The sequence below is a fragment of the Manis javanica genome, chromosome 12 (assembly GCF_040802235.1).
Source record: "Manis javanica isolate MJ-LG chromosome 12, MJ_LKY, whole genome shotgun sequence".
Lineage (NCBI taxonomy): Eukaryota > Metazoa > Chordata > Mammalia > Pholidota > Manidae > Manis > Manis javanica.
The window spans coordinates 61,581,521-61,608,900 of NC_133167.1; the positions used below are offsets into that span (position 1 = coordinate 61,581,521).

Below are 27,380 nucleotides of genomic sequence, written 5' to 3' on the forward strand. Positions count from 1 at the left end.
AGAGTAAATTCTTGATGTTATTTTCAGACCAAAATCATCTTTAAAAAGTAAAATGTTGCCATCATCTTTAAGACAGTCAAAAAATGTCTCTAAGGACAACAGAAAAGGTAGTTTTGAACAACATCAATTGGAATAAGCAGGTAACTGCCTGAGGGGACTGCATGAGTTTATTAATTCTGGTATGTTGGTTATTAAATTGGTCATATTACTTACATTATCTTAGAACCTACAGGTCATGAACTGAGACCTACAGTCATATTCTTATAGGTTTTCAGTGTTTTGAAAAAAATTTTAATTAGTCTCAATCTTTCAAAATTGAGAGATTTTACATGAAAAATCTAGACTTGTGGCTTTTCCTAAGACGCACACAAAAAAATCAGATGATCTGGGAAACATTTCTGTATGGCAATGATCAGCTAGAGTTGAAGACGGCTGCCCTTTAGAAGCATGCACTCACAGGTGACAGTCCTCACCTGTCCCCTACCTACAGCTAAGATTTCTACTGATCATCACACTTAAACTGTGTCTTCCCTTATGGCAGGTATAAGAGGAACGTGGAGCATTTCTTACACGCAGCCCAGTTTACTGGCTCACGTTACTTGCTTACCTGAACAAGCTGCTTGGGGCAAATAAACTACTATCTGTTCTAGAGTTAGTACGAAACTAAAAGTTAATCAGTTTCCCTAAAATCACCCAGTAACGGGTTTAAGCTTAAGACATTTACATGATGCTTTCTATATGATGCTTAGAGTATAAAAGTTCTGTACAGAATAGAGTCAAAATAGTGTACTTACTCATAAATAGTTTTAGCATCTTCAGCACTTCTGTCCTTAAAATCAAGAAGCTCCTGAAGGCTCTGGATATACCTAAAATGCAATTCCATGGGGACATTTGTTCTTTTATATTTTGAAAGCTCAATATTGTGAAAAACATCAAAAAGTATTTGTAACATCTCTTAATTTTTAGAGTAGTACTATAAATTATGATTGAAATAGGATTTTTATACCCATTCAGATTTGAGCAAAGTGTCTGACATGAAGTAGCAGAAGCTGCAAATTTTCTTCTAAAAACATAGGTTAAATTTAAGAATTTTTAATTCCCTACTTTTAAGTTCTATACTGTAAAAGAGTTTTTCTATTTCATAAATTTGCTACTTTACGTTACAGCATAAATGCTGATTGTCATAAAACAGCCTGTCACCAATAACTATATTACCTGGGGCAATGACTTAACTGTCTCAGTCTCAGTGAAATGTGGAGTCCAGCCTACATTGGTCTAAGAATCTAACTTAAATGCCTGTTGCTTTAATACCTAAATGTTTATGTCCAGTCAACAAATATTTGCTCAAAACCTACAATTTTCTACATAATTCTTTTAAACAGAACTGGACAAAACCAAAAGTCATGAAAATGTAGCTTTTTAAGTTCCATAACAATACAAGGAGCAAATCCCCTGTTAAGAGAGGGGCAAAATGGGGAACGCCAAATGAGCTTCTCAAGGTCATGCTGCCAAGCACAATGGCAGGGCAGTGCCCAAGCTAGAAACACCTCACAACAATCCATGACCTTCAACAGTGTAAGGTCTGCTTTGGCTTGTCTACTGGCACTCTAACTCAGTAGGCGTCCAAGGGCAATGCGAGTGTTTTAAATATCTGTACATCTGTATGTTGGCTTAGAAAGCTGTTCCCAACAAGCAATAGGCCCCTCTAGTCCAAAGCTTTCCAAAGTAAAGTGATTCTGATACCTACTGTTCTGTTTTAACCCTTTGTTTTTCTTTTCACTGGCAAAAAAAACTATGCTCTTTATTCCAGAGATATTTGAGTACCTACAAAGTGTTAGGGACAGATCAGATTGTTAAATGCAGCATATTCTATTTTTAATGAAGAATTTATTCTATGGAATAAACTTCCATAGAAAATTATATGTTCTCCTTTAAATCCCATCACAGTTCCCCGACAAATGCCTTTTCCTTAAACCCTGTTATAACTGTTCCATGCTTAGACTAGATAGTATCTGTACCTTTAGCAGACAGCAGTCAAACTTTTTTTTTTAAATTGATATTAGATCAGCTTCTCCCATAAACTGTAATGCTAGGAAAGCTAGGACCTCCATGGATCTTAATTGGGAAACATATTATAGCTGTATTTCTTCCACCTTAGACTGAACTCTGACAAACTCTTAAGAAAGTAACACTTTTAAATTAAGAACATTGACAAGAAAGGCCGTATATAAGTGACCACATATGTATGCACACCTTCAATATACCTCTACTATCGATTTTTGGAAGAGAGAACATAGCTTCTAAATGATTCCAGTAACTAATTCTTTTAAAATGGTAGATAAAGACTTTAAATTTGTGATTTATAAAGATATAGTCCAATAAAATAAGTTTATTAAAATATAAATTTCATCATTCTGACTACAGCATGTGGTAGCAGAAACAAATCTGAGTATGAATCCCAGCTCCACTATGAGTGGTACTGCCTTAGGCAAAGAACTTAACCTGTAGGTGCCTCAGTTTTCTCATCTGTAAAATGGGGATTATAATACCACCATGTAGGGCTGTTGAAGGGATTAAAGGTAATGCATGTAAATCCTTCAGGCTTAACAAATGGCAGATATTTTTATTAAATCATAGGCTAACCCATCCCTGCAGATTTAATAACATAAATCTTAAATTTCTGTACAGTTTTTTTTGTTTGTTTCAAAACCAAGAAGTTGTAAGAGTCCAGGATTCAAGGGACAAGCCCAGACACACCCAACCCAGTAAAAGGAGGAATGTAGAATCTACCTCAAGATTCTACTGAAGAGTAAAAAAGTGTATTTGCTTTAACCTTGAGTAAAGTCCGCAACTGTTATCAAAATTACAAACACAAGATAGGACTCTTACCAGCTTTGTACCAATTGAACTGAAGGAGTCCTGAGAAGATTATCTGGAAGAAGACTTATTTCTTTCATTATATTTGCCAATCTAACAGGCAACTCTTGCCGAAGGAACATAAATGAGGTCTTTTCACAAGCATTCACAGATCCTGAAACCAAACACGGTGGGAACGGCAGTAAGTGGAAGCCATAAATTAGGCTGCAGAAGCAGAGAAGCAGGGAGAACACAGGGGGTTACTTGATGAGGTCAGAGTGGTAGGATCACTATAATAACAGGGCAAGAAAGAGGAGGCAAGGGATGCCATAACCCATCTCTAGGGTTGTGAGGCATCATTCTGAATGACTTTCCAATTCCTGGCATTTCAATAGCTTTGAAGAGCAACGAAGATACTTCCCTGTCTCCATTACTTGCATCTTTACTGTGATCACCTATCTCAAAACTAAGCTCCTGAGCAAGTCTGAGCAAGGTGCAGGGCCTAATTAACAGTAGGACCTGTAAAAGCTGATCTATGCAACCCTTTGTTGATATCTTTTAGAAAATCTGTTTCCTAACTCTAGGTTTTTAGTGAGTATCTAAGAAACAAAATTTTGACATGCGCGTGGGAACCACTGTACTAAATACTATAAACAAAGGATAAATGTAGAGGAGGGCTTTCTGGTTTTTTTCAGGCAACTGAAGGCAAAACAAAAACAAAAAACACCAATGCCTGTTCAACAACCATTTACAAGCTTATGCCTCAGCAGCTCTATTCAGTAGTCTGATTCCTGAGAAGCAGCCTGCTCTTCCTCCATTCCTGAATAAAGATGCTAGGCACGGCACGTTTGTATAATATCCCTTGGGAAGCAGTTCCATTTGAAATAGAAAGTCACATTATTTCAGCAATGCATTTGTACTCACTAATTTAATCTTGCTAAAATAACAAGAGACAACCTTAGCAAAAATTAGATTGTCGATAGCAGGAATTACAGTATTAAAGGAAAACATTTTCTTGTGAAAGTTTAATGGCATTCTGGTCAATGACGGCAAATCATCCCTTCACCACATGAGTCATTTTAAAGTAGAAACAAAAACCGAGGGCTGTGAGCCTAAAAAAAATGCCACAGTAAACCACACTTTTTAGATAAATTGCCAGCAAGCTGCTATCTTTGAAGCTCACTAGTGATCCGTTAGTGACTTAACAGCACTCTCAATGCAGAAGAAAACTTTCTTCTACTCAAATTTTATTACTTTATTAGTTTTCCCTTTTTCCCTCAGTGACCCATCTGAAAAGTCAGTTAAATGCCTAACTTTGCATCCTTTCTAGAGAAAACCAATAAGCACAATCAGGATGAAGAAAGTGAATCATCGCTTCCAAAGGGGTGAAATGTGAAAAACATCCACAGCCACTTTTATTCAAGCACTTTACATGTGCTCAAGACTTACTTGCTGCTCATGAAATGAACGTGCTGTTGGTGGAAACAATCTTACGCAAGTGGCAAGAGAAACATTCTATAAAACACTTGTTTAACCTGCTTCCCCTATCATCACGCCAATTTTATGCAATCATCGTATGCAAAACTGAGCACTTATTAGCACTGCAGAATCCGAACACGACTCCCGGGTGTCCACACACTTGCGGGTCTCCCGAGCACGGTTCTCCGGCAAGGGCCTGGCAGCGAGCGCGGATCTGCACTCGTGCGCTCAAAGGCGGGAGGTCATCCTGCCGGCGGCACTCCAGGCTTGTTTTTTAACAATCGTGATAAAAAGGCACGTGCCCCCTGTTATTTACCCGGCCTACCAGCGCCCGCACCTGCAGAGCTGAAAAATCCGTGCGCGAGGGCAGAAGGGGCAGCTCAGGCGCCGCGGCGGCGATGTTAGGGGGGAGGAGGGGCGCCGGGACCTGCGCGGCTCGGCCGGGGTCAGCGGCCGCAGCTCCAGGCCGCAGCCGCGCACCAAGACCCGGCACTCGGCCGCACTCACCGAAGTCCAGGAACTGCTTCATGGAGAGCGGCGACGGCGAGAAGCGCGCGTAGAAGTCCACCTGGCCCGGAACGCCGAGCTCCGGCGCCGGGCCGGAGCCGGAATCCGAGGTGAGGCTGCTGCTGGCGCGCCCCCGGGGGCCCGGGCCGGCCGAGGCGGCTCCGCGCAGCAGCCGCGCCAGCCTCATGCCGAGCCCCGCCGGAGAAGCCGGAGCCCCGGCGCCAGGTCGCCGCTCTGCGCCTCTGCGGGGCCCTACGTGAGGGACGTGGCGGCCTCGGGGGGCGGGGAGCGGCTGTCAGCGCCGCTGGGCGGGACCCAGGGAGCGCGGCCGGGAGGGCCCGGGCGAGCGCGGGGGGCGGGCGCCAGGCCGACCCCGGGCACCGCCCACTGGGCCGCGAGGCCTGGCGGCTCGGGCCGCCCCCTGGGCCTGGGCCTTGCCCGCCGCCCGCCGGAAGCGCCGTGGGCCGCTAGGTTCCGCTCGCGGTGAGGTGCGCCCCCGTCCCTCGCCTTTTTGAAACAAATCGTCACCTTCCTGCCTCCTCTGCCCTGCCGGCCTCAGCCAAAAGGCTCCAGGACCGGGCCGCGCTCCACTTCCGCACAACACGAGGTCCTGCTGAGAGCGTGGGTGCGGGAACCGTCGTCTGCCATTCTAGCCCCACTTACTGTAGATGAGGGAACTGAAGCCCCAGAGGGCTTCAGGAGCCGACCTTTGCCCAGCGGTGGTTTGTAAATCGGTGAGCACCGAGGAGTGCTAAGTGATAGCGATCCTCATAGTAGCAGCAGCTGCGGTCCCGGGCAGGACGGTTGGTGGCCCAGCTTGCTGCAGAATCCGCACTGTATTTAAAGGGTCCCTCCTCTCCGACTGCCCTTCTCTCTGTCTTAGCATCGCAGTTTGGCTGCTCCATCCTTTCCAGGTTTCTACGTAGTGAATACAAGACGAGACCACAGGGCTGCAAAGGCCACAGTCTTGTGAAAATCTCCACTGCCACCTCTTATAGCTTTGGTATGTCTTAGGTGCAACAGAATTACTTTTCCATGAGTAGTTTATTATATGTATCCACAATAACTGGTATAGAGTAACACTTCATTTCTCCATGGTCGTCCATCTTGGGTTGTATGAAAATAAGATCCGTATAGAGTGAGATGAGAGAGTCTCTTTTTAGGGTGTATTAGTCCCAAAAGTTTAGTGTGAAGAACATTAACCATGTGGAAACAGTGTAAGTAGTTGAGGGAATGGAGTGGATGCTGCACTTAAACATGTGCTCCAGAAGTGGTACCTCTTTTTTCAGGTATGTTAATGTGGCAATTAAAATTTTGGTAAAAATATCTTACAGGGAACAGTATGAATCTAACACTGAGATATATAGAGAAAGTAATCTCCTGCCCCACCATCCATTCTCTGTACCCTCCCAGTCTGGCCTGCCTTCATCCATTCTATGAATGTTCGTTGAATGCCTACTATAGGTACCAGGTAATGTTCTAGGTGGCTGGAAGTAAAGCCAAATGCAATTCAGACAGGATCCCTTTCAGATCTGCCTGCTTTTGCAAAGCATTTGTTATAGGGTCCAATATGGTAGAAGAATTATATACCATATCTTCAAATATTAGAAAACCTGCATAGTGAATGAAGGATTAGGTTTGTTCTGAGTGGCCCGCACAGCAGATAGAAGACTTGTAGGTGGAAATTGTAGGGAGACAAATCTTTGAAGTTAAACATTTGGTTGTTCTGAACTTCTTTACATGGCTTATTCAATGGGTTTCTCCACTCTGTAGCCTTTGGATCCAGTCTCCCACCCACCCCGCGATGGTTGGAGGTGTTCCAGTAATGGACTCCATAGCCAGCACAGCATGGTACACAGCAGCCAGTTGTTTCTCTGTTAAGGTGTACTGGACCTCTGCTCCTTTCCATAGTTGTGATCAGAATCCCAATAGGTTGGCACGTCCATTCAAACCACTGCCAAAGACCCCATCCATAACCATCCTCGATCACATGAACATCTAGCTCACAGGGCCTTGATGAGTCCATTACATTCAAGGCCTGTATAGCCTTGACTGCTCGCTTAGCAGCAGTAAAAGCAGCTGCACATGTCTCATCCCAGCCCCACCTGATGCTCTTTTGTACCAGCCGGTAGAAGGGCTTCAGAATATGTGCCAAGTGCAGGATGTACTACTGGGTGTCCAGTAGTACAAAAGCTACCCAAAAACTCTTGTAATACAGTGGCAGCGGTGGGGAAAGCCTGGGCCTTGTCTATGACTGCTTCTGGGATAACTTAAGATTTACCTGACGAGACAACCCCCAAGAGTGACATGACATAGATGTCTACACTGGCCAAGCAGGGCATGTATTTACAGCAGCTTTATAGCAGCACAGTGCCCTTTCCGCTAGCCCCTTAAGTGGAGAACTCCAATGCTTATGGGGGCCAGTGACATATACCAGTGGAAGGCAGGAAGAACTTGATTTTGAGCCATTGGTAGCCAAGACTCCTTATCAGGAGGGAAAAGCCCCTATACCTGAAGATGCTTGGTACACAGAGGGCTCCAGTCGTGGGCATCCCCCAAAATGGAGGGCTGAGGCTTTCCATCCTAAGACTGAGACAATTTTGATGGAGAATGGAGAGGGGAAGAGCAGCCAATGGTGAGTTGTGGGCAGTATGGCTCATGGTCACCCAGGAAGGAGCCTTCTTCCTTAGTTGTCTGTGCTGACAGCTGGGCTGTCTATTAGACTTTGACTCTGTAGGTACTGACATGATACCATGCCAACTGGACAGTTGGTCACCTTTCTCCTTAGCTTCAGCTATGTGGTGCCTCCTTCTTCACAAAAAAATGTAAATTATCATGTAGGGATTTCCTCAATTTCCTGCCTAGATTTGCCATTGGTCTAACTTAAACACACATTCTCTCCACGGTTTACATAGCCTCAGCATTCTCCTCTGTAAAATAACTATTTCACTGGTTAGTGCCTATACCATAAAAGGTGCTCAGTAAAAGAAAGAGCCATAGTCATTGGAGACAAGCAACTCAAAGTTACACAGAAAGGAGAAAAGCCTTGATTCCAACCCAAGTCTGTCCACATCAATTTCACACATTTTTTTTTTTTGGTGAATAATGTTCATTTTATTATTTTTACTTAAAATTTGCAAAGTCATTGTTTTTTTTTTTTGGAGGGCATCTCTCATATTTATTGATCAAATGGTTGTTAACAACAATAAAATTCAGTATAGGGGGGTCAATGCTCAATGTACAAACATTAATCCATCTCAAGTCTAATTCTCGTCAGTCTCCAATCTTCTGAAGCATAACGAACAAGTTCTTAGATGGTGAACGAATTCTTACATAGTGAGTAAATTCTTACATGGTGAACAGTACAAGGGCATTCATCACAGAAACTTTCGGTTTTGATCACGCATTATGACCTATAAACAATCAGGTCAAATATGAATATTCGTTTGATTTTTGTACTTGATTTATATGTTGATCCCACATTTCTCCCTTTATTATTATTATTATTTTTATTTTTTATTTTTTATTTTTTGTAAACTGCTTTTTTTTTAATACCTCTAGACATAAAGATCATATTTTTTTTTACAGTACAAGCATTACATGATTTTCATTTACTTTTTCTTAATATTCAAATGTTAACATTAAAAGATTTCATTGTATCAACAGTCCTTTGAGATCAGCTCATAACCCTCCAGTTAACAGTACTCAGAATCTCCAGATTCCAAGGGGCCCTATAATTAAATGTCAAGCTGATGTTTTTCCCCTTTTTGCTATGGAGAGCCATCCATTTGTGCCCAAGGCTGACCTCCTATTGAACCCATATTTTTTTTTTTTTTTTGAGAGGGCATCTCTCATATTTATTGATCAAATGGTTGTTAACAACAATAAAATTCAGTATAGGGGGGACAACGCTCAATGTACAATCATTAATCCATCTCAAGCCTAATTCTCGTCAGTCTCAAATCTTCTGAAGCATAACAAACAAGTTCTTACATGGTGAACGAATTCTTACGTAGTGAATAAATTCTTACATGGTGAACCGTACAAGGGCATTCATCACAGAAACTTTCAGTTTTGATCATGCATTATGACCTATAAACAATCAGGTCAAATATGAATATTCGTTTGATTTTTGTACTTGATTTATATGTTGATCCCACATTTCTCCTATTATTATTATTATTTTTATTTTTAATAAAATGCTGAAGTGGTAGGTGGATGCAAGATAAAGGTAGAAAACATAGTTTAGTGCTGTAAGAAGGCAAATGTAGATGATCTGATGATCAGGTGTGTGCCTATGGACTAAGTATTAATCCAAAATAGACAAGGGCAGCAAGACATCCACGGATGCAGATTTCTCTCAAACCAGGGGGGGTGAGGTTCTGAGCCTCACCTCTGTTGATCCCCAAATTCTCACCTGATGGCCCCCCTGCGACTGTGCCTGTCTTAGGTTGTTCCTCCCTTGAGGAATCTTACCTGTCTCTGGCTAACCAGTCATCTTCCGGGGCCATACAGGGAAATGTAAAGTTGGTAAGTGAGAGAGAAGCCATATTGTTTGCAAAGGTTAGCTTTTTATTTCTTTGCAGATTTATGCCCTGTGGCTTCTATGCCCAGCACTTGTCTCGAGGTATCTTTACCACCTGGAGGAATTATGATACTCGGTAAATTCGATATGAGGCACGAATTCTATTTGAGGGTTGTAATTAGGAAGAAAGAAGAAAAGCTACAGAGGTAGCATATGGAAGGAAACATGGGAGGATTGATTATTTCTTTGACATATCTTCTTGTATAGTACCTTAAGTATGTATAGGTTTTAAACTACTAACTAATTTGCACACACATATTAACATAATAGGAATACGGTGACATAAACAAAGCAAATCTATAATTACCATCCATCTCCAGTGAAGCCAAGAAAACCATTTCGGCACCCTAGGCATTTGTGAAAATTTGTCTATGATAAGATGGATATTGTCCAACTGTACTTGAACAGTCTGAGAGAAATCAGACAAATTAAAGCAGCCCATTTCTGGGATCTGTTCACATCCCATATGTTCTTTTAACCATAGATAGTCTATAGTCATGAGATTTTGGAGTGCTACAACTTGCACCCCTCCCAACTCCTGGTTGAGTTCCAGCAGTACAGATCCGGTCAAATTCGTTGTCTCACTGTATGCACATGCCAGCCAAGACATCTCCCTCCTCATTCCTATGGCAAGTCCAGGAGATAGTGGGCTGGATGCAGCCACAACCGCAGCATCGTCCAGATCCCTGTGGAGGCTTTTTGATGATCATCCCCCGGCACAAGTCCTCCAGAGAGTGCTGATGCTGGAAGCTCCTCCTCATATCGTATCTTAGTTCATTTTCTGGGTATCCAAGCTAGGCCTTGATCTTCTGCATAGAAACAAACAGACCCTTTGCCCACACTTTGACATGCCCTCTATACCACTGTGCAGAACTCACTGGAGGTCAGCACACAGTAACTGCTTTTTTTTTTTTTTTATTAAGAGAAAGGAATATTATCAGAAAAGAGTACCTCCATAGCTGATCATCTGACACCCTTTAAGTGATCAACATTAAGGATATTTAAAGCATGCGTTGATCTTTGATTTACCACTAGTTTTATCCTATCAAGGAGTAATCCCCCTTTTCTTTCTTTCTTTCTTTCTTTTTTTTTTTTTTTAAATTTTTAATCTATACTTTCATGAAGAATATGCTCTAACCTATATCAGGTCCCCCCTAACAACCACATTACGGTTACTGTCCATCAGCTTAGCAAAATGTTGTAGAGTCACTACTTGTCCTCTCTGTGTTGTGCAGCCCACCCTCCCCTTTCTCCCTCCTCCCCATGCATGCTAATCTTAATACCCCCCTTCTCCCCCACCCTTATCCCTCCCTGCCCACCCATCCTCCCCAGTTCCTTTCCCTTTGGTACCTGTTAGTCCATTTTTGGGTTCTGTAATTCCGCTGCTGTTTTGTTCCTTCAGTTTTTCCTTTGTTCCTATACTCCTCAGATGAGTGAAATCATTTGGTATTTCTCTTTCTCCACTTGGCTTATTTCACTGAGCATAATACTCTCCAGCTCCATCCATGTTGCTGCAAATGGTTGGATTTTTCCACTTCTTATGGCTGAGTAGTATTCCATTGTGTATATGTACCACATCTTCTTTATCCATTCATCTACCGATGGACATTTAGGTTGCTTCCAATTCTTGGCTATTGTAAATAGTGCTGCGATAAACATAGGGGTGCATCTGTCTTTCTCAAACTTGATTGCTGCGTTCTTAGGGTAAATTCCTAGGAGTGGAATTCCTGGGTCAAATGGTAGGTCTGTTTTGAGCATTTTGATGAACCTCCATACTGCTTTCCACAATGGTTGAACTAATTTACATTCCCACCAGCAGTGTAGGAGGGTTCCCCTTTCTCCACAGCCTCGCCAACATTTGTTGTTGTTTGTCTTTTGCATGGCAGCTATCCTTACTGGTGTGAGGTGATACCTCATTGTAGTTTTAATTTGCATTTCTCTGATAATTAGCGATGTGGAGCATCTTTTCATGTGTCTCTTGGCCATCTGTATTTCTTTTTTAGAGAACTGTCTGTTCAGTTCCTCTGCCCATTTTTTAATTGGGTTATTTGTTTTTTGTTTGTTGAGGCGTGTGAGCTCTTTATATATTCTGGACGTCAAGCCTTTATCGGATGTGTCATTTTCAAATATATTCTCCCATACTGTAGGGTTCCTTTTTGTTCTATTGATGGTGTCTTTCACTGTACAGAAGCTTTTCAGCTTAATGTAGTCCCACTTGCTCATTTTTGCTGTTGTTTTCCTTGCCCGGGGAGATATGTTCAAGAAGAGGTCACTCATGTGTATGTCTAACAGGTTTTTGCCTATGTTTTTTTCCAAGAGTTTAATGGTTTCATGACTTACATTCAGGTCTTTGATCCATTTTGAGTTTACCTTTGTATATGGGGTTAGACAATGGTCCAGTTTCATTCTCCTACATGTAGCTGTCCAGTTTTGCCAGCACCATCTGTTGAAGAGACTGTCATTTTGCCATTGTATGTCCATGGCTCCTTTATCAAATATTAATTGACCATATATGTTTGGGTTAATGTCTGGAGTCTCTAATCTGTTCCACTGGTCTGTGGCTCTGTTCTTGTGCCAGTACCAAATTGTCTTGATTACTATGGCTTTGTAGTAGAGCTTGAAGTTGGGGAGTGAGATCCCCCCTACTTTATTCTTCTTTTTCAGGATTGCTTTGGCTATTCAGGGTCTTTGGTGTTTCCATATGAATTTTTGAATTATTTGTTCCAATTCATTGAAGAATGTTGCTGGTAATTTGAGAGGGATTGCATCAAATCTGTATATTGCTTTGGGCAGGATGGCCATTTTGACGATATTAATTCTTCCTAGCCATGAGCATGGGATGAGTTTCCATTTATTAGTGTCCCCTTTAATTTCTCTTAAGAGTGATGTCGCGTGCCCTGTCCTCGCCGGCAAGAACAGCATGCAACAACAGCAGGATTCTTCTGCAGAAAGCTTTATTCTTCAGCTCTTTGTGAAACAAATGAGTTGGGCAGGACCCAGAGGGGAAGGAGAGGCTTGCTTATATAGTTCTCATGCTCTGACCTGGTTGGTGCGGCTCCATATGCCTTATTAGCATAACCATTTGGTGGGTCTCATTGGTCCTTATGCCAAGGCGCAATTAGCATGTAGTTTAGTGGTGTGGGATGATTTGTCATTAGGAAGTTCGGGGCCTTCCGGCTGCCCTGCATTGGGCGCTATTTTCTGAGCGCGGCTGCCAACATCTCCCCCTTTTTTGTCTAACAGAAGCTCAAGGCGGAACTTGCCAGCAGAGGCGGAGACAGAGGCCTGACCTCCATCATACTTCCTGATGCCCCCTTTTTGGAGAGGGGTTTTGGGCATCTACCCCTATGCAGTCAGGCATGCCTCTCAGAGGGGTCCAAGACCTCTTGCAGTGCTTTGCCTCGCATCCTCTGGCTGGCGTTGGGACCGCTTGGTACAAAGGGTTTGGACCCTTTTTCTCAACCCTCTTGCACCATGAGCTTCTTAAAGAAAGCTGTGATTAAGCATTGAGGTACTCGGGCCTGGTGCAGTGCCACATGGGCTCAGGGTGCAAGAGCTACCTCAAGCTAAAGCCGAGCTTCCTTCTTAAGCATGTTGAGCCACACTTGGGGAGAGGCGCCAATGTCTATCGCCATTAGGGCTTGAGCAAGGATCACCTTGTCCTGCTTGTGTTGGTTGCGGAGTCTGCATAACAACCAGAGTAAGAGCATGAGACCTCCAAGCAGGAACACGCCCATCCCAGCCATGCCCGCCCACTCCTTGATGTGGGAGAGAGCTCTGAGGAACCAGGAAGAGAGTCCTTCCGCTACGGAGATATCTAGATGGGTGGAGTTGATGTGGATAATTTCTCGCCGCAGCTCTTCTAGTGTCCCATCGAAGTCTTGGGACCAGTTTCCTGAAAGATACTGGGACAGGTCTCGTGACAGATTAGCTGCCCGTGTATAATTTTTATATTGAATGCTAGTGATGCAGAGGGCACGATATTTCCGCTCACATCCCAATTGGGCCATTTGCCAGAGCACCTCTATTTGTTCCTCCATGAGATCTATGCGTTGATTGAGGATCATTATTCCTCCTTTCAGTTTGCCATCAAGTGTGGACTGTTGGTCCAGGGCAGAAGCTACTGAGGCTGCAAGGTTATTGAGCTCTGTAGCCGATTTGATGGAGGTGTCTAAAGCTATACCAGCGGCGGTGGCTGCGACCGCGGTCACGGAGATCAGGAGCACTATGGCAGCTGTAACACCGAAATCGCGCCTTTCTCGAAACAGAGTCATGGTGTTAGGGGCGTCTACAGGAACAGGGACCCAACGGGGGATGCGGACTACCAAAGCATTGGTAAAGTTACGCGCATCCCAACACTGAAACAGAAAGCAGGTTTCATTGGAGCAGGAGTCAAAGCTACTATTGGATAAGATAAACAGAAATGGGGGGTATACGCATACTGGAGAAGGTGGAAAAAGGGAATTAGGTGACTCTGGACCTGATTTTGCTGAACACGTGTAGTTCTCGTTGTTATGGGTCATGATCATGTTCCAGTGTGCGCGCATGTGGTTATTCTCGCACCAAAAGGTGATATTTTTTACACCGATTCCCCCACCCTGGAGGGCGGAAAAGGGGGAGAGGTCGGTACACGAGCCATTGACTCCACACAGCATCCATTTATGGAAGGGGTTCATGCTCAGCTGCTGACGAAACTCGCCTTCGAGCACCTTTACTGGCCACCAAGCCTCATTGGCTGGCCGTCCCTCCATATCTGGGGAGATGGTAAACTCCTGCCTCTCAGTTGCCCACGTTACTACAGTTGACTGACAGTCAGTCCAGGGCCACAGCTCTCCCTCATAGTCGCCCACACAATGGGAGGCATATTTGGGTTGACGAGGCCTTTCGGTGGAATTGTTCCTGGGAGAGTGTACAAATGTGCCATTGATCCAGAGAACCATCTGGTGGATAGTCATGTTCTTATAGGACGGGCTCCCTTCCTTATTAGGCCCTTCAAATTTAGCTGACATAACGGGGAGGCTACTGGCCTCTAGAATTATGTCACTGAACCATCCGTATTTCCTCCGTTTCAGGGAGATACAGCCAGCTAGATTCTGAGTGGTGAAGCATAATGACCCATTAGTTACGAAGGATCGGTTTTCTCCCAGGGGAGCTACTAGGGTGTCTTTAACTAGGTAGGGCAAGTTCATACTAGAGTTGGTGGTGAAAAAGCGGGGAAAAACGGCTGCATTGAAATGGACAGGCATAGGCTTAGGAAAGGCAGACAGGATTCCCCATCTCAATACTCCCTGAGTCGGGGTCTCCAGTGTCAGGAGCAGGGTCAGGAGGTACAGCGAAGTCATCTCCTTTGTTTAGGACTTTCCTCGTTAGGCGCTCCGGGATCCAGAAGGGATTTTCTTCACCCTGGGGGAAAACACACACAGCTCCCCTGGATCTGATTATGATTGGATCCGGGCCCTTCCATTGGTTAGATAACACGTCCTTCCATTTTACTAGTTCTTGTGGGTCTTTTGGCCACTGATTATGGCGATCCGCTGCTGTATGGCCTTGAGCATCCAGATTCAAAAAATTTATAGTGAAAAGTGCTAGGGCTATGGCAGTTTTTGGTGTGGGGGGTATATCTTCAATTCCCCCTTTTTGTTTAAGTAAATAGGATTTGAGCGTGCGGTTCGCGCGTTCCACAATCCCTTGACCCTGTGGGTTGTAGGGAAGGCCAGTGATATGTTTTATCCCCATGTGATGACAAAATTGAGCAAATTTTGTAGAGGTATAGGCTGGGCCATTGTCTGTTTTCAGAATCTGTGGTAACCCCCATGCGCTCCAAGCCTCAAGGCAGTGCTGGATGACATGGGAAGCTTTCTCTCCTGACAATGGGGAGGCAAAGATGACTCCTGAACAAGTATCCACGGATACATGTACATATTTCAGTTTCCCAAAAGACGAAATATGCGTCACATCCATTTGCCAAACTTGTAAAGGCCTAATACCTCTGGGGTTGATCCCAACATGAGGTGTGGGAAGGAAGCTGCAGCAATGTTGGCAGCTAAGGACAATGTTCCTAGCTTCGGCCCTGGTTATGCTAAACCGCCTGCGCAGCGTTTCGGCAGTGACATGAAACTGTGTGTGGAATTTTGAAGCTGTGGTGACAGGGTCTAGCAGGGGAAAGGCTATGCTTCTGGTTGCGAGGTCTGCCAGGTGGTTGCCTTGGGTCATAGGCCCGGGAAGGCCTGAATGTGCTCTGATATGAGTTATATACAAAGGAGATTGCCTATGAAGTAGTGCTGATTGTATCTGTTTGAACAAAGTGGCTACTGGGCTGGACGCTTTAATTAGCCCGGCCACTTCTAGAGATTTGACTGCATTAACTACATAACAGGAGTCAGACACAATATTTAAAGGTTCAGGAAAGATTTGTAGGACCTCTAAGACTATGCGACATTCCACTATTTGTGGAGTGTCAGGCGTGTAGCCTTTTGTCACAACTTTGCCATCATGGACATAGGCACCTGTGCCTGTCTTAGACCCGTCCGTGTAAACTGTTTTTCCATGAGGCAGCGGGGTTAGGCTAGTGACCCGAGGGAATACTAGGAGATGATTTTTGGCGAAGTTGATGAGGGGATGTTTAGGGAAATGATTATCAAAGGTTCCTGAGAAACTGTAAGCAAGTATGGCCCAATCATCGTTCATAGCACATAATACTTGTATCTGTTCTACGCTGTAAGGGGTTATAATTTTAGCTGGAGCCTCTCCGAAATGTGTCATGGAGGTTTTTACTCCTCTCAAAGCAAGTTTGGCCACGGCTGCTGGATAGTACTCTATTGTCCTAGCCTGAGAGGCTTGGGGATGAATCCAGATCAGTGGGCCGTGCTGCCATAAGACTGCTGTTGGCAGCTCTGGGGTGGGAAGGACACACAACTCAAAGGGTTCATTCGATTGCACTCTATTTAATTGTGCTGTCATCAAAGCCTGTTCTACTTTGCGAATGGCTTGTAATGCCTCAGGTGTGAGGGAGCGCGGTGACGTTAGTTGTGGGTCTCCTTCTAGGGTTTTGAATAGTGGAGTCAATTCAGTGGTGGGTATCTTTAAGTATGGGCGCAACCAATTAATATCCCCTAGGAGTTTTTGGAAGTCATTCAAATTTCGCAATTGATTATGTCTTATCTCAAGCTTTTGGGGGCAAATTACATCTGTGTAAATGGTTGCTCCTAGGAATTTGCTAACACTAGATTTTTGGACCTTCTCGCTTGCTATATTCAGTCTCCAATTTTCTAGGGATCTAGTGAGATCTATATATGCTTCTTCTATTTCCGCTGGTTGTGGGGAGCAAAGAAGGATGTCATCCATGTAATGGATGATCTTTAGCGTGGGATAGGTCTTACGAATTGGGTCTAGCGCTTGCTGAACGTACAGTTGACATATGGTGGGGCTATTTGCCATTCCTTGAGGGAGGACCTTCCACTGAAATCTGGCATCGGGTTGTTCATGGTTAATAGCTGGCAAAGTAAAAGCAAATCTTTCCCTGTCCTTGGAGCTTAGAGGTATAGAAAAGAAACAATCTTTAATATCTATTATGAGCACTTTCCATTCTTTGGGTAAGGCAGAGAGGAGTGGCAGTCCCCGTTGTACGGGTCCAAGCATTCTCATTTGAGCATTTACTGCTCTCAGATCATGAAGCAACCTCCATGATCCTGACTTTTTCCTGATTACAAATATGGGTGTGTTCCATGGGGACACAGAGGGTTCTAGGTGTCCCACTTGGAGCTGCTCTTGCACTAAGCAATGAGCTGCTTCTAATTTTTCAGAGGATAGGGGCCACTGAGGAACCCATACGGCCTCCTCTGTGAGCCAAGGTATGAGCATGGCATCTTCAATGGCCCCTATGAAAAACCCAGGCCGTGACGGTCATTCTTTACTTTGGGCAGGATGGGCTCTATGTGTCCCTGTTGGTGTTTCCCCAGCCCCTTGCCAGGGATGTATCCCATGTCCATCATCATGCCTTGGGCGGGGGTGGAGTATTCATTAATGAGTTTGAGGCCTAAGTCTCTCATGACATCCCTCCCCCATAAATTGACCGGTAGAGGGAGTACATAAGGGGTGACTGTACCCTCTTGTCCTTCAGGGGCTCGCCATTTCAATGGTTTGGCACTAATTGAAGGGCTTGACTCATATCCTAAACCTTGTAATGAATGTGAGGATTGGGTCACAGGCCACTTGGAGGGCCACCAGGTTGCAGAGATAATACTTTTATCTGCTCCAGTGTCTAGGATTCCCTCAAAGCTCTTTCCCTCTATTTGAAGAGTTAATTTTGGTCTGTCTGCTAAATCTAATACTATGAAGGCTGAATCCCAGTCAGAGGAGCCGAAGCCCCTTTCTCCCCTCTCCGTGTTGGTAGCAGGATAATTGGCGTGGAGACTAGGTAAAACTAAGAGCTGGGCTATGCGGTCTCCCGGGGATATAGGATAGATTCCTCTGGGAGCCGAACACATGATTTTTACCTGTCCTTCATAATCTTGATCTATGACTCCGGGATGAACTACCAGGCCTTTCAATGCAGCAGAAGAGCGCCCTAGGAGTAACCCAATGGTATTTGGTGGTAGGGGGCCTTTAAAGTCTGAAGGGATAGGCTGAACTCCCATCTGTGGAGTCAACACTATTCTGGTGGTGGCACGGATGTCCAATCCCGCGGAACCTGAAGTGGCTCTCCTTGGGGGGCCTGGTTGTTCCCGAATGACACTTGCGTGCTGGTTGCCCCATATATTTGCGGGCCCTGGTGACGGGAGCCCCTCTGGGCGTTTTTTGGCAACTCTAAGGGTTTCCCTTCTATATCTTTAATAGACCGGCACTCATTGGCCCAATGCCTGCCTTTCTTACACTTAGGGCACAACCCAGGGGTCTTTTGGGTTGTTTGTTCTGAAGCTGGGCTCCTACACTCTCTCTTTATATGTCCTAATTTCCCGCATTGAAAGCATTTGATACTTCTGTTAGTGATCCTGGCTTGTTTGTGGCTCTGTAATATGGCTGCGGCTAGGCCCGCATTGGTGAGTTGCCCTCCTATTTCTCTACAGGCTTTCAACCAGGCATGTATCCCTTTTTGTTTCCAGGGTGTTATCGCCTGTCTGCATTCCTTGGTACATTGTTCAAATACTAATTGCTCCACTAGGGGCATTGCTTGTTCCTGATCTCCAAATATTCTGCCTGCAGCCTCCATCATACGAGCGACAAAGTCAGAAAATGGCTCGCTCAGCCCCTGAATAATTTTTGTCAAATTGCCTGATACTTCTCCTTTGTTGGTGAGGGCTTTCCATGCCTTGGCGGCGCACGTGTTTATTTGTGCGTATACCTGTAAGGGGAAGGCGGTCTGGTTGGCTACCCACTGTCCTTGGCCCGTCAGCATATCATATGACCACGCAGGCTGTCCTTCGGCCGCGTTTGCGCGTGCCTGGGTCATGCTGATATCATGCCACAATGCCTTCCATTCTATGTATTGCCCCATACTAGAAAGGCATGCCTTAGTTACATATTGCCAGTCTGCGGGTGTCATGGCTGTCTCTGTTAATCTCTCAACTTGTGCTATGGTATAGTTAGCACTGACTCCATAAGCCCGAACGGATTCTGCTAACTCCTTAACTTGTTTATGGCTCAGGGGCTGGTGAGAGCGTACGCCATTATCCTCAAATACAGGAAACATTTGTCTAATTGCCTGAAGAGTATCTGGGTGGCAAAAGGAGAGTGCGCCACTCACGTAAGGTGGCGGGGCAACGGGCGTCGGGGGTCACCCTGCTTTCATTTTTTCCTTGGTCCGCTTTTCAACTTTGCTGGTTCCCTTACTTCTACACTCTGCGGTTCTATTTCCTTCCCCTTCCTCTGCGGATGCTAATTCCTCCTCAGATTCCCTGTTGGAGAGTTGGAGGTCCCTCAACTCTTTCCAGGGGTATTTACTATTTTCTCCGAGGCAATCGTCACTCGCTTCTCGGGGCTCTTTCGCTTTTGCCCTAGGCGGGCTTTCTCCCTCACTCTGAAGGTTCTTTACCTTCGTTTTTGTGGCCTTTTTTCGGCCGCGCGCGCTCTCTGTTTCCCGTTCCGTTTCTGACATGCTCTCTTGGATATCTGTCAATGCTCTCTGACCTTCTTTTATTACCTTTTCACATCTCTCATCTTGTAGACAAGCTCTAATCAGTTTCCAGAGGGGCCTGGTGCCTCCCCTCAGGCTACCCTCCTCCTCCTCTCTATCATGATCTTTCCCCAGTTTGTCCCAGCTCGGGATTGAGAGGGACCCTGAACAAATGAACCAGGGGGCCACACGGTCTATCTCCTTCACAAAAGATCCTAAGACTTTGCTGGAGACCTTCAAGTTTCGCTCTTTGAGAGCTGTCTGCAGCGCCGTGACTAATGACGGTGCATTCCCCATGGTGCCTCCTTATTTACAGAGAACCATCAACCATCATCCTAAAAAGCAGGGGCCTCTCGGAACTTACCCCTCCGGGCTTTCTTCTGACCTGCAGTTCTGAATCCTCTCCAGATGTCTGAAGGGTCCTCCCTGTGCCGGTGATGTTCTGGTTCCCGGGATTCGGCACCACTTGTCGCGTGCCCTGTCCTCGCCGGCAAGAACAGCATGCAACAACAGCAGGATTCTTCTGCAGAAAGCTTTATTCTTCAGCTCTTTGTGAAACAAATGAGTTGGGCAGGACCCAGAGGGGAAGGAGAGGCTTGCTTATATAGTTCTCATGCTCTGACCTGGTTGGTGCGGCTCCATATGCCTTATTAGCATAACCATTTGGTGGGTCTCATTGGTCCTTATGCCAAGGCGCAATTAGCATGTAGTTTAGTGGTGTGGGATGATTTGTCATTAGGAAGTTCGGGGCCTTCCGGCTGCCCTGCATTGGGCGCTATTTTCTGAGCGCGGCTGCCAACAGAGTGACTTGTAGTTTTCAGAGTATAAGTCTTTCACTTCTTTGGTTAGGTTTATTCCTAGGTATTTTATTCTTTTTGATGCAATGGTGAATGGAATTGTTTTCCTGATTTCTCTTTCTATTGGTTCATTGTTAGTGTATAGGAAAGCTACAGATTTCTGTGTGTTAATTTTGTATCCTGCAACTTTGCTGTATTCCGATATCAGTTCTAGTAGTTTTGGAGTGGAGTCTTTAGGGTTTTTTATGTACAGTATCGTATCATCTGCAAATAGTGACAGTTTAACTTCTTCTTTACCAATCTGGATTCCTTCTATTTCTTTGTTTTGTCTGATTGGTGTGGCTAGGACCTCCAGTACTATGTTAAATAACAGTGGGGAGAGTGGGCATCCCTGTCTGCTTCCCGATCTCAGAGGAAATGCTTTCAGCTTCTCGCTGTTCAGTATAATGCTGGCTGTGGGTTTATCATATATGGCCTTTATTATGTTGAGGTACTTGCCCTCTATTCCCATTTTGCTGAGAGTTTTTATCATGAATGGATGTTGCATTTTGTCAAATGCTTTTTCAGCATCTATGGAGATGATCATGTGGTTTTTGTCTTTCTTTTTGTTGATGTGGTGGATGATGTTGATGGATTTTCGAATGTTCTACCATCCTTGCATCCCTGGGATGAATCCCACTTGGTCATGGTGTATGTTCCTTTTGATATACTGTTGAATTCTGTTTGCTCATATTTTATTGAGTATTTTTGCATCTACATTCATCAGGGATATTGGTCTGTAATTTTCTTTTTTGGTGGGGTCTTTGCCTGGTTTTGGTATTAGGGTGATGTTGGCTTCATAGAATGAGTTTGGGAGTATTCCCTCCTCTTCTATTTTTTGGAACACTTTAAGGAGAATGGGTATTATGTCTTCTCTGTGTGTCTGATAAAATTCCGAGTAAATCCGTCCGGCCCTGGGGTTTTGTTCTTGGGTAGTTTTTTGATTACCGTTTCAATTTCTTTGCTTGTAATTGGTTTGTTTAACTTTTGTGTTTCTTCCTTTGGTCAGTCTTGGGAGGTTGTATTTTTCTAGGACGTTGTCCATTTCTTCTAGGTTTTCCAGCTTGTTGGCATATAGGTTTTCATAGTAGTCTTTAATAATTCTTTGTGTTTCTGTGGTGTCTGTCATGATTTTTCCATTCTCATTTCTGATTATGTTGATTTGTGTTGATTCTCTTTTTCTCTTAATAAGTTTGGCTAGAGGCTTATCTATTTTGTTTATTTTCTCAAAGAACCAGCTCTTGGTTTCGTTGATTTTTGCTACTGTTTTATTCTTCTCAATTTTGTTTATTTCTTCTCTGATCTTTATTATGTCCCTCCTTCTGCTGACTTTAGGCCTCATTTGTTCTTCTTTTTCCAGTTTTGATAATTGTGATGTTAGACTATTCATTTGGGATTGTTCTTCCTTCTTCAAGTGTGCCTGGATTGCTATATACTTTCCTCTTAAGACTGCTTTCGCTGCATCGCACAGAAGTTGGGGCTTAGTGTTGTTGTTGTCATTTGTTTCTATATATTCCTTGATCTCTATTTTGATTTGTTCATTGATCCATTGATTATTTAGTAGCATGTTGTTAAGCTTCCATGTGTTTGTGAGCCTTTTTTTTTCTTTGTAGAATTTATTTCTACTTTTATACCTTTGTGGTCTGAAAAATTGGTTGGTAGAATTTCAATATTTTGGAGTTTACTGAGGCTCTTTTTGTGAGCTAGTATGTGGTCTATTCTGGAGAATGTTCCATGTGCACTTGAGAAGAATGTATATCCTGTTGCTTTTGGATGTAGAGTTCTATAGATGTCTATTAGGTCCATCTGTTGTAGGGTGTTGTTCAGTGCCTCTGTGTCCTTACTTATTTTCTGCCCGGTGGATCTATCCTTCGGGGTGAGTGGTGTGTTGAAGTCTCCTACAATGAATGCATTGCAGTCTATTTCCCTCTTTAGTTCTGTTAGTATTTGCTTCACATATGCTGGTGCTCCTGTATTGGGTGCATATATATTTAGAATGGTTATGTTGTCTTGTTGGACTGAGCCCTTTATCATTATGTAGTGTCCTTCTTTATCTCTTGTTACTTTCTTTGTTTTGAAGTCTATTTTGTCTGATATTAGTACTGCAACCCCTGCTTTCTTCTCACTGTTGTTTGCCTGAAGTATGTTTTTCCATCCCTTGACTTTTAGTCTATGCTTATCTTTGGGTTTAAGGTGAGTTTCTTGTAAGCAGCATATAGATGGGTCTTGCTTTTTTATCCATTCTATTACTCTGTGTCTTTTGATTAGTGCATTAAGTCCATTTACATTTAGTGTGACTATTGAGAGATATGTACTTATTGCCATTGCAGGCTTTAGATTCGTGGTTACCAAAGGTTCAAGGTTAGCTTCTTTAGTATCTTACTGCCTAACTTAGCTCGCTTATTGAGCTGTTATATACACTGTCTGGAGATTCTTTTCTTCTCTCCCTTCTTATTCCTCCTCCTCCATTCTTCATATGTTGTGTGTTTTGTTCTGTGCTCTTTTTAGGGGTGCTCCCATTTAGAGCAGTCCCTGTGGGATGCCCTGTAGAGGCGGTTTGTGGGAAGCAAATTCCCTCAGCTTTTGCTTGTCTGGGAATTGTTTAATCCCGTCATCATATTTAAATGATAGTCGTGCTGGATACAGTATCCTTGGTTCAAGGCCCTTCTGTTTCATTGCATTAAGTATATCATGCCATTCTCTTCTGGCCTGTAGGGTTTCTGTCGAGAAGTCTGATGTTAGCCTGATGGGTTTTCCTTTATAGGTGACCTTTTTCTCTCTAGCTGCCTTTAAAACTCTTTCCTTGTCCTTGATCCTTGCCATTTTAATTACTATGTGACTTGGTGTTCTCCTTGGATCCTTTCTGTTGGGGGTTCTGTGTAATTCCATGGTCTGTTTGATTATTTCCTCCCCCAGTTTGGGGAAGTTTTCAGCAATTATTTCTTCAAAGAGACTTTCTATCCCTTTTCCTCTTTCTTCTTCTTCTGGTACCCCTATAATACGAATATTATTCCTTTTGGATTGGTCACATAGTTCTCTTAGTGTTGTTTCATTCCTGGAGATCCTTTTATCTCTCTCTGTGTCAGCTTCTGTACGTTCCTGTTCTCTGGCTTCTATTCCTTCAATGGCCTCTTGCATCTTATCCATTCTGCTTGTAAATCCTTCCAGGGATTGTTTCACTTCTGTGATCTCCTTCCTGACATCTGTGATCTCCCTCCGGACTTCATCCCATTGCTCTTGCATTTTTCTCTGCATCTCTGTCAGCATGTTCATGATTTTTATTTTGAATTCTTTTTCAGCAGGACTGGTTAGGTCTGTCTCCTTCTCAGGTGTTGTCTCTGTGATCTTTGTCTGCCTGTAGTTTTGTCTTTTCCTGGTGATAGAGATATTGTGCAGAGCTAGTACAAGTGACCGCTGGAAGAGCTTCCCTTCTTGTTGGTTTGTGGCCTTCCTCACCTGGGAGAATAGCGCCCTCTAGTGGCTTGTGCTGGGCAGCTGTGTGCAGACAGGGCTTCTGCTTCCTGCCCAGTTGCCATGGGTTTTTATCTCCGCTGTTGCTGTGGGCTTGGCCTGGCTTGTGCTGCTCCTCCAAAATGGTGGAGCCCCGTTGGAGGGGGAGCGGCTGGGAGGCTATTTATCTCCGTAAGGGGCCTCTGTGCTCCCTGCTGCCCAGGGGGTTAGAGTGCCCAGCGATCCCCAGATTCCCTGCCTCTGGTCTAAGTGACCTGTCCTGCCCATTTAAGACTTCCAAAAAGCACTCTCCAAACCAAAACAACAACAGCAACAATGAGAGAGGGAACAGAAAAAAAAAAAAAGGAAAAAAGACTTGATTTTTTTTTTGTCCTCAGGCGCCAGTCCCAGGCACTTGCTCACTGGTCCTGCTGCCCTGCCTCCCTAGCACCAGGGTCCCTGTCTGTTCAAGGCTTCCAAAAAGCACCCACCCACTGGTCCCACAGGGAAAAACGCGCGATATTCTTTGTCCTCACGCGCCGGTCCCAGGCACCTGCTCACCAGTCCCGCCGACCTGCCTCCCTGGCACCAGGGTCCCTGTCCCTTTAAGGCTTCCAAAAAGCACTCGCCAAAAAGAGAAAAAAAAAGGGGAAAAACGCGCGATTTCCTCCGTCCTCAGGTGCCCGTCTCAGGCACCCGCCCACCGGTCCCGCAGGGAAAAACGCGGGATATTCTTTCTCCTCAGGCGCCGGTCCCAGGCACCCTCTCACCAGTCCCACCACCCTGCCTCCCTAGCACCTGGGTCCCTGTCCCTTTAAGGCTTCCAAAAAGCACTTGCCACAAAGAGGAAAAAAAAGGGGAAAAATGCACAATTTCCTCCGTCCTCAAGTGCCGGTCTCAGGCACCCGCCCACCGGTCCCGCAGGGAAAAACACGGGATATTCTTTGTCCTCAGGCACCGGTCCCAGGCACCCACTCACCAGTCCCACTGCCCTGCCTCCCTAGCACCGGGGTCCCTGTCCCTTTAAGGCTTCCAAAAAGCACTCGCCAAAAAGAGAAAAAAAAAGGGGAAAATGCGCGATTTCCTCCGTCCTCAAGTGCCGGTCCCAGGCACCCGCTCACTGGTCCCGCCACCCTGCCTCCCTAGCAACGGGGTCCCTGTCCCTTTAAGACTTCCAAAAAGCACTCGCAAAGAAAAAAAAAAAAAAACCGCTCCAGTTTCTTTCCACCCGCCGGGAGCCGGGGGGAGGGTCGCTCGGGTCCTGCCGGGCCGGGACTTGTATCTTACCCCCTTCGGAAGGCACTGGGTTCTTGCAGGTGTGGATGTGGTCTGGATGTTTTCCTGTGTCCTGTGGTCTCTATTTTAGGAAGATTTTTCTTTGTTATATTTTCATAGCTCTATGTGTTTTTGGGAGATTTCCACTGCTCTACTCACGCCGCCATCTTGGCTCCACCTTCACACATTTTTTTAAATTAAGTATCATTGCTATACAATCTTAATGTTTCGCAAGAGCAACATTGTGGTTTCAACATTCACCCATATTGTTGTAAGTCCTCACCCACCCACCCCATTGTAGTCACTTTCAGCATAGTAAAATGCTATAGAGTCATTACTTGTCTTCTTCATGCTGTACTGCCTTCCCCATGATCTACCTAAATTATGTGTATTAATTATAATGCCCCTTAATCCCCTTCTCCCTCCTTCCCCATCCAGCCTCCCAACTCTTTTGTAACTGCTAATCCCTTTTTGGAGTCTGTGAGTCTGCTGCTGTTTTGTTCCTTTAGTTTTGCTTCGTTGTTATACTCCACAGATGAGGGAAATCATTTGGTACTTGTCTTTCTCCACCTGGCTTATTTCACTGAGCATAATACCCTCTAGCTCCATCCATGTTGTTGTAAATGGTAGGATTTGTTTACTTCTTATGGCTGAATAATATTCCATTGTGTATATGTACCACCTCTTCTTTATCCATTCATCTACTGATGGACACTTAGGTTGCTTCCATACCTTGGCTATTGTAAATAGTGCTGTGATAAATGTGTCTTTTTAAATAGGTATCTTGTTTCCTTTGGGTAAATTCCTAGGAGTGGAATTCCTGGGTCAAATGGTATTTCTATTTTTAGTATTTTGAGGAACCTCTGTATTGCTTTCCACAATGGTTGAACTAATTTACCTTCCAACAGTGTAGGAGGGCTCCCCTTTCTCTGCATCCATTTTGTTAAATGTTTTGTGATTTTTGTTCATGTCTGATCCTTCTCTTGCTAACTGCCCTTGTATGTGATGCCTTTCTTTAGTATTTTGGTTGGATCATTTCTCTTTATTTTTTGTATATCTATTTTTTGTTTTTTGTTTTTGGTTGCCATGGGGTTCATATATGACATCCTAAATATATAGCAGTCTGTTGTGTTGGTAGTCACCTGTGTTTGAATGCATTCTAACAGTGCCACTACACTTTCTGAAGTTTTTACTTGTTCTTTTGTTTTGAGCATATTCTTCTGTCTCCTCACTTTGCTTGATTTTCTGTTTATTTCTATGGTTAGATGATAGGACTACCTCTCCTAATCTTGAAGTCAGGGCTTTGCATAGGAATGTCCCCTAGATGGAGTGTGTGTTCTTGCTTGTTTTGGCTGGCTAGCTGCAGGCTGGGTGGGCATGGCCCAGGGTGTCTTGGTGCTGTGGCTCCCAGGACATGATCTAGAGAGCCTTTGTGTGGGCACTGGTCCAGCGCTGCACTGGCAGAGTGGCTGTGGATGGAGGGGCATGGTCTTTGGTCTCTTGTGTTGGTGCCAGCTGGGCCCACACTGGTTAGGGCAGCTGGGAGCATGTTCTGCTAGTCTCCTGTGTGTGTGTTGGCTGGATCTGGACTGGTGACACAGCCAGGGGCAAATGGGCACTGTTCAGGGGTCTCCCAGATCATCACTGTAGAGGGGTATGGTCAGGGGGCTCCCGGATGGGTAGCAGTTGTGGCTGTAGCAGAGGGGTGCTGTTTTGGGGTCTCCCAGGTGGACAAGAGAAAATCCATGTGAGCGCCACTCTAGTGCTGTCTTGGTGGGACTGCCAGATCACCAGTGAGGGTGTGTTGGTGCAGGTGCGGGCCAACTTCAGTTGAGTTTGGAGCTCATATGTGTCTGCACTATTAATGTGCAGGGGGACCATAAATAATGGTGCTCATTAGCACATCCTATCCCAGAGAGTTCTGACAGTCCCTCTGCCATCTGTGGATGCTTTAGTTCTCAAAATCAGCTTCCTTCACTTGTAGTCTAGATGCCCCTGAAATCACAGGTTTTTTCCCATGTCCTCAGGCAGGCAAATCCTTGTTCCAGTCCCTCAGTGACGTCCCTCCTTATAGCAGTTCACAGCATTTGTGGCTAAGGTTCCCCACCATCACTGTATCTGTTTCTTCTGCTGTTTTCTCAGTCTGGTCTTTGTAGCCCTCATTGCAGGAGGTGTTCACTCAGGCCTTGGTACTTCCTCGGGAGGAACTGCTCTGTGTGTAGGTACAGTAGATTCAGTGTGTAGGTGGAAGTGGGTCCAGACTCATTCTGTGCAGCCAGCT

At 44.7% G+C, this 27,380-nt stretch overlaps 2 protein-coding genes and 1 long non-coding RNA gene across 4 annotated transcripts in view; 1 reads left to right on the forward strand and 2 right to left on the reverse strand.

The window, feature by feature from the left end:
- PDK1 (pyruvate dehydrogenase kinase 1) overlaps positions 1 to 5,130 on the reverse strand; it is a 30,200-nt gene extending 25,070 nt beyond the window's left edge. Inside the window, exons 1-3 of one of the 2 annotated variants that reach the window (XM_017651094.3) lie at positions 4,843 to 5,130; positions 2,890 to 3,031; positions 795 to 866 (exon numbers count right to left, since the gene is read on the reverse strand). In XM_017651094.3, coding sequence (XP_017506583.2) covers positions 795 to 866; positions 2,890 to 3,031; positions 4,843 to 5,029 — 401 coding nt within the window. In that variant the 5' untranslated portion in view covers positions 5,030 to 5,130. Of the gene's footprint in view, positions 1 to 794; positions 867 to 2,889; positions 3,082 to 4,842 lie in introns of both variants that reach the window. The other variant, XM_017651095.3, reaches the window with a different exon arrangement.
- LOC118971354 (uncharacterized) overlaps positions 4,725 to 27,380 on the forward strand; it is a 42,366-nt gene continuing 19,710 nt past the window's right edge. Inside the window, exon 1 of the long non-coding RNA XR_012123700.1 lies at positions 4,725 to 4,952. This is a non-coding gene — a long non-coding RNA (uncharacterized lncRNA). The remainder of the gene's footprint in view (positions 4,953 to 27,380) is intronic.
- Positions 5,138 to 20,333, reverse strand: LOC140844837 (uncharacterized). Its single transcript, XM_073217766.1, has 4 exons — positions 19,903 to 20,333; positions 13,334 to 14,830; positions 5,550 to 5,760; positions 5,138 to 5,455 (listed from the first exon to the last, which is right to left on the reverse strand). The coding sequence occupies exons 2-4, from the start codon at positions 14,767 to 14,769 to the stop codon at positions 5,138 to 5,140; spliced, it is 1,965 nt and encodes a 654-aa protein (XP_073073867.1). The 5' UTR covers positions 14,770 to 14,830; positions 19,903 to 20,333.